Below are 12,432 nucleotides of genomic sequence, written 5' to 3'. Positions count from 1 at the left end.
CATTATGAGTTAGCTTGTGTGGAATTTTGAGAGACAAATTTAATTTAATCCATTTTAGAATGAGACTGTAACTTAACAAAATGTGGAAAAAGTGAAGCGGTGTAACTATTTTCCGGATGCACTGGAGAGACAAACAGCATGGAGAGACACACTGACCTGTCAGAATGTGCATGTACCAGGCTGTTAGAAAAATTTTAGGTCAATCAAGGGGTGAGCTTGGGAGTTCAACAAGTGAGAAAGGGAAACAGGCAGAAAAAAAATCATGGAAGAATAACAAAAAGCTTAGAAATTAGAAATTATGTTTACTGTTAGTATTGTGGTTGTTATGTAGTAATGTTCGGTTGATATCAAATTAAAACCAAGAGAACAAAAAGTATATTCTGAAAAGTGTTTTATTAACTTCCTATAACAAAAACAATCAATAAAAAAGGCATTTATTTAAGATTTTGTCAAAATCTTGTCCAACATAACAAATAGAAAAAAACCACCATAGGATGGCAGAGGAACATATTTACATCATTCAATTGTTAGAAAAACTACTTGTTTTTATTTACAGTTCAGCTGCTGAGAAAACACTAGCTCCTCCTTTACACACATTGTGAGAGAGCTCAGTAAAACAAAGCAACAGCCATCTTTATTCTGGACAAGCCTCAATGCTGATCACGTTGAGCTGTTCCCCGGCACACCTTCTGGCCCCAGCCTCACATTGGCTCATCGTCCTGGCAACGCTACCAACGTCAGAGCTGACGCACAGGGGGGCGGAGTCTTTCGGGCAGTCTGACACCTTCTGACATATGCATTTTCCTGTAGATTCTGCAGTTTTAAAAAAAAATAAACCATTATATGATGCAGTCACAAACACATTAAAGAGAAATAAAGGATTTCTTGTTCAGCCATCATTCCTCATGCTTGCTAAGGTTGGGGAATACAGTGGCATCGCTTAAAACTGAGAAAGAAAACTTCAGATGGGTTGTAAACAAATCCATGGGTTAGTCAAACTCAACTGGAAGAGAAAACAATGGCATACAGCGAAATTAGCACCAAAACTAACTGTCCTCCATGGAGCCATTTACTGCTTTAGTGAGGGATTACGAGTGAAATTCTGAAGATAATCTGGAAAAACTATTTGTTTTGTTCACAACTTGTATGATCATCTGATTGGCCTCATTTCTAGTCCCAATGCACTTTGATGTAGAAATTAGTAAGTGGTACAATATAACTGACTGAAACAACAGTGAAGATTAGAAAAATAATATCATGGTTGTAAAAAACAGAAATTATTCTACGTTCTAAAAGACTTACCCTGACAGACTGTCCCCGGTTTGCAGTCCTCGCAGGATGTGGATGTCTCCTCTGGCCAATTACATTCGCTGTCACTGGCCAAAGTGAAGCTCCGCCCCATACACTGCAGAGCACCCAGCTGACAAACTCCAAGTAAACGAGTTTGACTTGAGCTGAGCCTGGCACACAACTGCAGGGAAGTCCTGAATGAAGACAATATATGGAAAGATGCAGTATTTGAGTTGTTTTACTTTCAAACCTCAGATGACTCATTTTCCCGGTATGTTGAGTAGAAAAAATGATCTAAAATCATACTCACGAGCACTGAAATGGCATCTTACACACACACTCAGTTTGTCCCACGTTCTCCCATATCTTACACTTCAGGCCTGATGGAGGAGAAGGAGCTGTGGGAGCTAAGAAAATACAGAAAGCAGGAATGGTACGTGTTTACTCCAGACAAATACAATCAGCACAGACAAAGTTAACAGCAAGCTGGCAGAAATAGTGATGTATATAAAGAGACAGTTATTTCTCACAGGAATCAGTGGAGACCAAAACAGAACTAAAAGAGGGTGAATTTTGGATTTATATATATATATATATATATATATATATATATATCTGATTTGCACATACTTTTCTACCTTCTCTATTTTCTTTTAGCTATTTCTTGAAGTATTAACCAGATGTTGTGGTAAAACTTCAGTTAGAGTCTAAGTTGTTTCATTAAAGCAGCAGTAATCTATGTTTGGCAAAACAAGCTCACAGATACACATTTCTAGCACATTATTATGCCTACTAACACATTATCAATTCACTGAAGTCATGTTTTGTGTCCTACTGATGAATGTAAGTGCAATATTCATTCTCCTTTTAGGTTTGATTTGGGCTAAAAAAGATTTGCAGAACTACAGGGTTAAGTTTGTAAAACTAGAACAATCTTTCTTGATCCTGGGGTTGATGCAGCCCTTGTCCTTTTCATCCTTTTCACAGTGTATTTATTTAGCGATGATATTTGCAGCTGAGGATAAATGGACGGTACCTGCTTTACAATGAGAGCTGGCCGGAGAAGGAGACCACTGCAGACTGGGACTGCACATGATCTCTGACACCTCTCCATCCAGCACTGACCCTGCAGGACAGGACAAGGACACACTCTCTCCAATCTGATAGAGTGCTTTGGTGGGAGTGGCTATAACTTCACTGTTTAGTGGAGGTATCCCACATGTGGAACCTGAGACAGGAAGACAAGACACAGAAAGATCTTGAGATATATTTAACCTCCATCTTGATCCACACCTGCATTCAAAAACTGAATCTGAATAGAACTGAATACATAATCTCCCTAGCAGAGATAATGAAGATAAAACATACTTTTACAAACCATCGCTCCTGTCCTCCACCTCTGGTTTTCTGTGCATGCAGCCACAGCATCTCCACTGAGGTAATGCCCATCTATACAGGAGTACTCCACTGTATTTCCAACTAGGTAAAAATCTCTAGGATTCTGAGAAAAAAAAAATACAACAAGAGTACACTCAAAAACATGCACTTAATCACATCCTCCACACAATAATTAATCACAACACAAAAAAGAGTATCTGAAGATTATTTTCAAGCAATCCATACATTTAAAACAGTTTTGTTACCTTACCTGTCACTTTTCGAGGAAACAGAAAGCCTTGCGGTCTCCAAAGTTTACATAAAGGTAAAGACAGCATCATCTAAACAAACTCACCTGAATAAATCCATTCCTGAGGTTTGGAGGCGGTCCACAGGTCTTAGGTGGAGTCACAGTGAGACTGAAGCACTGAGGCTCCATCATCCTGCACGCAAACAGTTTACAGTGAGACATAACCACAAACATATCACAAACACATAAACATAAATACTACAGACACCTGCTGCTTACTAATCAGTTCTGCTATTTCTGAAATTTAAGTATTTGGATTAGATTATATCGTATTATAAAATGAGGACATTATCTTTATCTGAACTGGTTGCTTTCAAAATTTGTATTTGTTTTCAAATCATCAAGTACATCACAAAAATATTTTATTTCCTCTGTGGTCCTCAAGATGTAAAGACATACCAAACACATTTAACAATGTGCACTGGTTTGGTTTATCCTTGGGGAAGAAACATTCCATTTACTACTACAAACATCCTACTCATTAACACAAATCTGGCTCTCACAAGATAAACCATTAAATTTTAGGATTAAGACTTATTTTATAGGATCAAGCTGGGGTTAAGGTAGATGTCTGTCCTAATACTAAGGTCAAAATTAAAGATTATTTTCATTATGGATTAATTTGCCAATTATTTTCATCATTTGTAAAATGTCAAAAAATTGTGATAAATACTCTATTTCCATGCTTCTTTTTTCCAATCAACAGCCCAAAACCCAAAGACTCTGCATTTGCTGCCGTAAATGATACAGAAAAGCAGCAGATTCCTACGTTTAAGAAGCTGAGCCCAGCAATCATTTGACATTTTTGCTTGAAAAATAAATGAAATCATTCACTTTTTTTTGGTCGACTTATCAGAGATTCGACCAGTCTTTCAGCTCTACCTAATAAAACATAAAATACAAGTTTGTGTGTGGCCATATGCCCTTACTGTAAGTACTGGATGTCTGCTTCCTCACAAGGCTTCTGCTCCACCTGCAGTCCGGGGCAGTAGTGGCCACCTCTGCTGGGGGCGGGGTTGTCACATCTCCTGGTCCGTGACCTGTGACTTCCAGAGCAGGATCCCCAGGAGGACCAGCAGCTCCAGCTGCCATGGATCACTCCTGAGAGAGAAAAAGAGATTGTCCATGCTGCCCTGTCTTGTTTGTAGATGTTCATCATGCTGACTGGACGCCACATTAACATAAACCTTAACTCTTTACCCTTTTGTTTTTTTGTAAATCATAACCAATTTTTTAGACTTTAAATTTGTATTTAATTTTGGTTTATCTCAAAGCTCAAATTTTGTTATACACTAAATATGAGCTAGGGGATTATTTCTAACAATTTGTTTTAAATTTTCAAATCTTCCTAAGTTTTAGCCTAATTACTCTAAAACTTTTAAATCCACAGCTGAAAGAATTATTTTAGTTAGTTCTTATAAAGTTATTTGAGCCTCTTAGCAAGCTAGAATTTTTTGTAACACAAGTATGAAAATAAAAATGACACAGTGTTTCATTTTCTTTCATATGATGTTTTAGCACTTATTGTGTAGAAGGATTTTACACTTAGACGTAACAGTTAAAAGCAAATGGCACTTTAACTGTAAAATTATAATCATTTTTAACCCAAATCAGACCTCTGAACTACTACTTTATCCCCTCAGAGTCTGTTGTTGGTTTACCTGGTTGTTCCCCAATCACAGCTCCCCTCTCGCAGGCGTGTCCTGATGTTCCTGGCCGGCAGACACAGCGGCACTCGGAGCCTGTCAGGAGTGGCTGACCGTTGTTCTGGCAGGGTCGGCAGTGACAGGGATGCTCCTCTGCCAGGTACTCCTCTGTGGCTCTTTTCAAGTGGAGCTTTTTCAAACCTGCGCACTCCACTTCCTTCACCAGCTCATACAGAGGACGCAGCTAGAAAACAAGTTTGCAGTTTATTAACGCCCATATATATATATATATAAAGGTCAATTCCAACCATGTGCTCATGTTTGATCAATAAAAGCTGCTGAGCATGCAGGTTCTAGGTACAGCTAGTCGAACACGTCAACAGCACTATCAAATTCATGTGAGAAAATCAGTACCTTCTGGTTTATGACCACAGGGAAGTCTTTGACAGACGATGCCCAGTTGTCATAGATCTCTCCGTTTGCTTCTGGGTTTTCCAGATCCAGAACACTCAGACTAGCTATAAAGGCTGAATCTCCTCCAAACACATTGACTTTAATGGGCATCTTGTTTACATTGTGTCCTGCAGACCAATGACAATAAAGTTCAAGTAAGACTGTGCATTAGTCAAGTCATTTCAATTCATTTAAATACAACTTGACAAAATCAAATATACAAACTTCAACAGTCCAGAGTACATTGTGTTGGTTTGACATTCTAAATAAGAAAGTTTTCACTCACCATGGCTGGATGATAAGGATTTTGTCAGTTTTTCACAGACGGTCTTGACTTTCTTCCTGAATAAACGACGTTTCACCTTTCTCCAACACCTCTGGTACTCTATGTCCGTGGTACCTTTATACAGACAAAGCAGGAGCAAAAGATCGCAAACAGTTCAAAATTCTCAAATCATCCAGTGACAGACACCAAATCTCTACACATAAAGAATAAATGCAGATGACAGTGCTGGCATGGGACACAAAAATCACTTTAAAGCTTTTATCTGTATTAATTTTCAAAAAAAATAACAAACAAAAGAAATCTTTATACTTTAATCAAGCTTAATAAAACTTGTACATATAGTTGTTGGCTTACTTTTCAACTTGTTCAAGTGGAACCAAAAATTTAACTGTAAACGATTTTAAAAAAATGTTCATATGTGGTACTGGCCAATATAGCTGATGCAAGAAACAAATTCACAATATTCCCTAAAAATACACATCACATTCACATTCATTTCTTGGGAATGTAAAGACACTGATATCACTAGTGACAGTCACACCAGAAGTTCTTACTGGTTGACGAGAGCGCCTGACGGTCCAACTCCAGCAGGGCTTGATATTCGCCTCCGAGCGAGCCTTCGGAGAGGTAGTGTGTGCCGAATCTCTGAAGAAGTTGGCGGTAGACAGAGTAGTCATATGTCAATGGAAGCGAGGACAAAGCCTTCCAGAAGGCTTCGGCCAGAGGCAGATACTGAGGGGCAGAGTTTTGGAACTGGGCCAACTCCACCGTATTCTTCAGGATTATAAGTCTGTGGGCCTGTTTGAGAGATATGAAAAGACTGGGATGTCATTTCTTGTTACCTGGTGAATAGAAAGCTTTGACCCAACTAGTGACAGAGCTCAAGGACTGCGATATCATCACCTTGTTGTCAGTGAGCTCTTTATGGAACGTGCGACGATCATGTCCCACCAAGGCATTGGACTGGATGTGCTGCGTGTAGGACCAGGAGCTCTCATAGGACTCATCGCTTTCTTCGTTGTCTACTTTCACCTGCAGGGCAAACAAAGGCAACATTTGATTCCATTTGTGAGAATAGCTCATCAACATCTGCCAAGGATGGCAATGGCTGTCTGTAGGTTGGTCCTGCAAGGTTAATAAAGGTACTATAAAATCAGATTGATTGATAAATAAAATAAAAATACAAAGTAGAAAAGCAGTATAGGTGTGGTTCATAATAAAAGACTATTTAGTTCAGTCGGAAAATATAAAGCACATTAAATTATTTACAGTATTATTTATATTCGAAAAAATGCTGCAGAGAAGTCAGATCTTTTTTCTTATCTGTGGACCACCAAATGCAGATTTCTTTTTCGTCTTACCTCAAAGTTGTACCTGAGGATGCTCTGTGGCAGCCTGTAATAGATTTTATGGTCACCGCTGAACACCTTCCTGCACTGGCCTCCGAAGCTTAGTGTGTTGATCACACTCGATCTCAGTTGGCCCGTCAGCACATCGTACCTGTAAAGCATGACACAGCAAATCCAATTGGCTGACTTTTATCCAACAGGTGACATATTAACAGTAACACATATCAAACTCACCCGTTACAGTAAAGTTACCCAGTTACCGTTGCCCAGTTTCGTGGTGTAGGAGTTTGAGCTACTCACCCTCTGCCTGTAAAGTCAGAGTTGGGAGGTGTTTTGTCAAGGTCACATGAGTAGTGTCTGCTATCCTGAACACAGCTTCTCTCATCCAGACCATCCTCACAGTCCTGGTCTCCGTTGCACATCAGAGACTGGCTGATACACTGACCTGCATCAAAGTTCCATTAAAGAATTCATTCCACATTGCAGGAGACATCATTTAGAAAATAAAAACCCTACTTTTGTTATATCTGTAAAGTCTTTGCTTTAATTATATAATTTGTAATTGAAATGTTATGTAGTAAGGGTGATTTGGGGAGCTGAGGCTAGGCCAGTTAGCCTAAACTTTAACCCTAAAACTCAGCCCAAAGCTACAAATGAATAAACAAATGAACAGGCACCATAGTATTTTTGTTGTTATGTGGTAAAAATAGAAATTCACAGTAATGCTACAAAAAAAATTGCTTATAAAATATGACATATATTGCAACATACCAGAGGTGCAGCGGAACCTGTCTCCACAACCTGTTTCCAGGGGACATCGTTTCTGTGGGACACATGTTTGCGTTTGTGTAGCCTCTCCTGAACATGGCACACCTCCAAACTGGGCATATACTTCTACATGGCGAGTCCGCACCTGAAAGAAGTCAGACACATGAAATGAAGAGCTGAAATGATGAGCAGGGTCTTATTTTATTTCTATTACTTCTGGTATCAATTCAAATAAACAGTGTAAGGCACACTATTCACAACACATCAGTCCAGGATTTTTGCACTTTTTTCTGGATTTTCTGGTGATTCCAATAAGTTAACTGTCTTAACTTGTCTTGTTTGTTCTCTTGCACTTAGACTTAGAAAAGTGTTTTAACTGGCAGGTGCTAACAAGTTTGCAGCCGGCTATAGCATTTCACCAGCTATTTTGCAAGCTACAGCAGTCCACCAACTAGCCCTGAAAGTAGCCAGCCCACCACCAAGCTTATTTTGTGAGGACATGCAGATAAATGTCACTGTGCTGCTTCCTGGTGTGACCAGGCCTTCAGATTAGAACAGAACTCAAAAGTCAGCTCCCATCTGGGGACAAAACTTTGGTCCCCACAAGGTTAACCATTTACTTTATTGTTTAAAACGTGGCTTAAGCCTAATGTTGGGTTACCTTTTGACCAGATATACATGATATGGTTCAAGTATTTGTGTGCTTTAAAGTACCTTTGTCCTGGTACAGCCATCACACCCAGACCACTCTCCAAAAGGCCCCCATCTGCAGTTTACAGGCTGCTGACAGCTGAGAGGAATGTGAAATGACATTATTAAAAATATTGCTCTCTTAACTGAGAGTTATTACCCATATTACAGTGAGCTAAATATAGGATATGGATAGGCCAAAACCACAGTCCTTTGACAACAGAAGTATGGATATTGTGGAGAACAGAGAAATGTTCAACACCATCAGGACATTATTATCCAAGTGTTAATACTGCAGTTAGTACATGTTACATGCACCTACCAAACTGAAGACAGAAAGATGAACAGCAACGCCAAAGAAAACAGATGTGCACCCAAGTCCAACTGTTTAAATAAAAGAGTAAGAAAACTGTGAACTCATCCTTCGCCATGTTAGAAAACAATAAAGCAAAGTAAATAATTGTTCTGTTCTTGACAAAAGTTATCGGCAGCGGTTATCATTAAGACATGATGGAAGTTAGATTTTGGGAATATTCACCAGGTCGTAGTTTCTCCAAAATTATTGTTGGTCTTTAACAGACACTGTACACTGTAGAAATGACTATTTTTCATGGATTAAGCTAACAGATGTAAAACATTCTAGGTTAAATCACCTAACAAAAATAACTGAAACTTCGGAAATTTAATTTTGTCTTTCTTACAGAACCAACACAATACTACCCAAGTTTGAATTTTTTGTAATTGTAATTGTAAAAAATGGTCTGAATGGTAGATGTGTTTGCAGTACCTTCATGATGTGCTCCTCAGGGTTTAGTCCTGGCATCTGGTCCAACACTGTAATACTCACAGTAATATAACCAGCTAAGGGGGAGATTACTCAACTGTTCTCTGAGGTCAGAAATTCCCGCAGTGAAGAAACCTTGTCTTTTTAAATCTGAACAACCTGACTATTCCTAAGCCTCAATCCAAAGTCAGTTTGGCTTTGTTTTGCTCTTTTATTTGCACTGAAATGACTCCAACAACACTGTGATCTCTTATCTGATAAAACTTTGACAATCCTGTTTGGTTTAAGTTTGGAAAGGTACAAGAAGGACTGATGAAATCTGCCTTTTTGTCAGAACAACCTCATCAGATTGCAACAAGAGTAGTTGCGTCACAATTGATTATCCTGCCGTCAGAAGCTGAGTCTGTCTGCCTGATGTGGACGAAGGTCACAAAAATCCCCTCTTTGACCATATTTGATGCACTGTCCCTGTTGCTCTGCAAACAAAAATGCACATGGAAATCACATCCACATGATGATTTGTAATGCCAGCTTTCTATTGATGCCAGTATACAAGCATTGATTTCATCCACTTTTGATTTAGCTGTTAATGATTTATCAATTTATTATGAGCAATTTGTAGTCATTTTATTGTTTTATCTGTTCGTTTTAGATAAACTGAGCTCAACAAATGAAACAAAAATGTTCCCTTCCTCCGTCTGTACACCACACTGTCATTAAGTCCCACTAATATAGATGTTTTTTTTAAATTGTTTGTCATTTCTTCATATTAATGTAATCTCTTTTAATTAAACTCATCTGATTTACACACTCAAATACATACACCAATGGATGACTTGCCCAGAGGAATCTAATAAATAAAACACAAAAGAATGCAACAGAAAGAATAAAAGAGACAATAAATATATATAAAATATGAACCCCACACCATGAAAAATAACTGAAGAAATACACAGCATATTTGTAAGGCTTCATGAGAACATCTTCAGAAACAGATCATGTCTGACAAGTACAAAACAATATATCCTACAAAGGAGCAATCTGGCACACGATTGTGTAATCTGTCCTCCTTTTTGTGTTTAGGATTTTCTCACAAATATTGTGATTATTTCACCTTCCACAGCAGGTGGCGCTATAGTTTGAAAGTGCCAGGAGGTTGGACAGAGCAGAGTTAGTGTTGTAGGTCTATGTTTTATTACCCTCCATCTGCACTAGGTACAAAAGTCAGGTCTAATGCTGTTTCTGTGGTATTATAACATGTTCTTCCACAAATATTTATACACATTAGTGATTAACTATAACTTCTTCAACAACTCCATTTGCATCTGCGCTATTACTCCCCCATTATGAACTGAAAATCCCCATTACACTGTCTCGCAGTGGGCTGCGTACACCATTACGCCAATGTCTGTCTATAGTGTGTTTTAATATATTCCTTCTGACAAGCTGTGTCTTATGTCCTTTATGTTGCTACATTACACTGATCATTACATTACACAAATCTTGTTGTGTTTCGTGTTTATATCGTGTTTATTTATCGGTTCATTTACAAGCAATTTGGCTCTCATCTACTGGACAGGTGAAAATGTGAAGATATAAGACAACAACTTTCATCATGACAGAAAAAAGTAAAGCAAATTGATCAGATTAAAATACGTACATGCATCAATGTAATCATCAGCCGTTTTAAAAGAAAAAAATAATTTGTGCTGACCAATGGAATCATTTTCACTTCATCTCTAGGCCAAAAGCCTCTGCAGTTTTGTCCTATACAAAAGCAGTTTCTTTTTTCCACGTACACAATACACTATATGCACTGTGTGTAGCCCTTTAACTGTTAACATGATATCCTCAGGAGTGGGAGCAGACCAAATCTGAGCTGGCATGAGAGTGAATATAGGACTTATTTATATATGCATCAAGTAACAGAATGATAACGTTGCTTGGTGTTAGCAGGATGTGTAAACCATCTGCTTACATAACCTGATGCTGTGTCAGTGCTGTGTTCACACTTGCTGCCCCCATGTGGTCAAACACAAGTCATCAGTTATTGCAGATTTAGCTAAATTAACATTAGTTTTAGGGTAACTGCTAATTCTCCACATTGACTGATGCTGTGCCCTTTAGTAAGTGTGTCACTGTCTGTATTTGTCTGCTATGCAAAGCATGTGGGGAGTGTGTGAGTGGTCCTCACAGCGTTAAGGCATACAGTCAAAAACAAGTGGCTGCTGACGTGAGCGGGTGAGACTCACATGCAGCACAGACCGAACTGAAATGTGACTCCATAGGCTGAGAAATGCTGCTCTTAACTGGTGAACAGCGGTTTCACTGCATGCAGATAAACTAGATGAGGTGCTGTCATGGAAAGGTGTAGTAGTTTAACATTGTTTAATTTTCAGTAATGTTTGTGAATCCTTTGTTGGGTTATGGGTTAATAATAGTTTATCAGTTAATTTCAGCAAATGAGAAAAAAAAACTTGAACTGTACAGCAAAGCGAATTTTACTGCCACTACTGCTAACTTACGTGCTTTCAGTTACTTTCAGTTCAATGACTTTTTTTCTAGCAGTCGAGTATGATGATGGACCAAAGGACTGCCAAGTTGAAAGGTCTGTTTATCTTGACTGGGACTATCTAGACAGAGAGAACAGAGTCAAATGTGTGAATATACCTACATTTAATATATTGTCAGAAAATTGCAGAAGAAGACAGATATGAATATTTTGAATTTGAATATGTCCACTGGAATGAAAGCATTACTAATACCAATAACAATAGCTCTGTTCTGTTCAAGCCATGACAGTGTGCATATTCTGGTATTTTCAGACTAGAATATGCATACGGTATAGTTAATAATATAATATATCTTATATTGCACAGCAAATCAGAATACATTTTTGATAAATGACTTTGTTTTTGTCTGGGTCTGATGGCTGTTTTTCCCCCCTTTGTTTTCCCATGTGTGTCTACAACCCTGCTGACTTCTTCTTGTCTATTTTTATGGTAGAAGAAGTAATTAGATCTAGTACTTAAGTAAAAGTAGCATTATGACACTGAAATATTAAGTTCTACATATCTAGAAAAATGAATTTATAAAATATCTATGAAAATATATAAAAAATATTAGCAATAAAAATGCCAAAGTATCAATAGTAAAGATATTTATGAGGCAGCAGAATTGTCCAGTGATTATTATTATTACAACATTAATATTAATGTGGAGCTGATTTCAAACACCCTATTTTCCACACGCTATCACCCAGATTTTTCTTTGAGCACTACTGCTACTACACAACATTACTACTTAGGTACTTCCCAGGACTGTCGGTCAGAGAGCTGCAGTTTGTTTACCTGCTGTAGCCAGACTGTACCGACAGATGGCGCCCGCACAGCTGCTGCTGCTGCGGCTGCTGCGGCTCCAAACACAAACACCGTCGGGCAGTCAGTCTGGGAGCGTTTCTTCGACAGCATTACCGTCCT

The 12,432-nt window shown here is 38.4% G+C and overlaps 1 protein-coding gene across 1 annotated transcript; it reads right to left on the bottom strand.

Annotated features, from left to right (window-relative positions):
• Positions 1-374: 374 nt before the first annotated feature.
• c7b (complement component 7b) lies at positions 375-9,101 on the bottom strand. The gene is made up of 18 exons (XM_046374812.1): positions 8,957-9,101; positions 8,492-8,553; positions 8,194-8,269; positions 7,483-7,624; positions 7,012-7,156; positions 6,724-6,862; positions 6,266-6,394; positions 5,917-6,160; positions 5,363-5,476; positions 5,038-5,204; positions 4,639-4,867; positions 3,907-4,078; positions 3,023-3,110; positions 2,659-2,791; positions 2,327-2,518; positions 1,601-1,697; positions 1,303-1,484; positions 375-813 (listed from the first exon to the last, which is right to left on the bottom strand). Exons 1-18 carry the CDS (start codon positions 8,990-8,992, stop codon positions 635-637), a joined length of 2,526 nt encoding a protein of 841 aa, XP_046230768.1. The 5' UTR covers positions 8,993-9,101; the 3' UTR covers positions 375-634.
• Positions 9,102-12,432: the final 3,331 nt, after the last annotated feature.

This window comes from Scatophagus argus, chromosome 20 (genome assembly GCF_020382885.2).
Source record: "Scatophagus argus isolate fScaArg1 chromosome 20, fScaArg1.pri, whole genome shotgun sequence".
Lineage (NCBI taxonomy): Eukaryota > Metazoa > Chordata > Actinopteri > Scatophagidae > Scatophagus > Scatophagus argus.
This window is presented reverse-complemented; position numbering and strand designations above follow the sequence as displayed.

Coding starts and splice junctions, on each gene's coding strand:
- c7b (XM_046374812.1), bottom strand. CDS start 8,992: ATGCCAGGACTAAACCCTGAGGAGCACATCATGAAG. Junction 8,554..8,956: donor CTGAGGAGCACATCATGAAG/GTACTGCAAACA, acceptor TTATTTAAACAG/TTGGACTTGGGTGCACATCT. Junction 3,111..3,906: donor GCAGACATCCAGTACTTACA/GTAAGGGCATAT, acceptor GTTTGCGTGCAG/GATGATGGAGCCTCAGTGCT.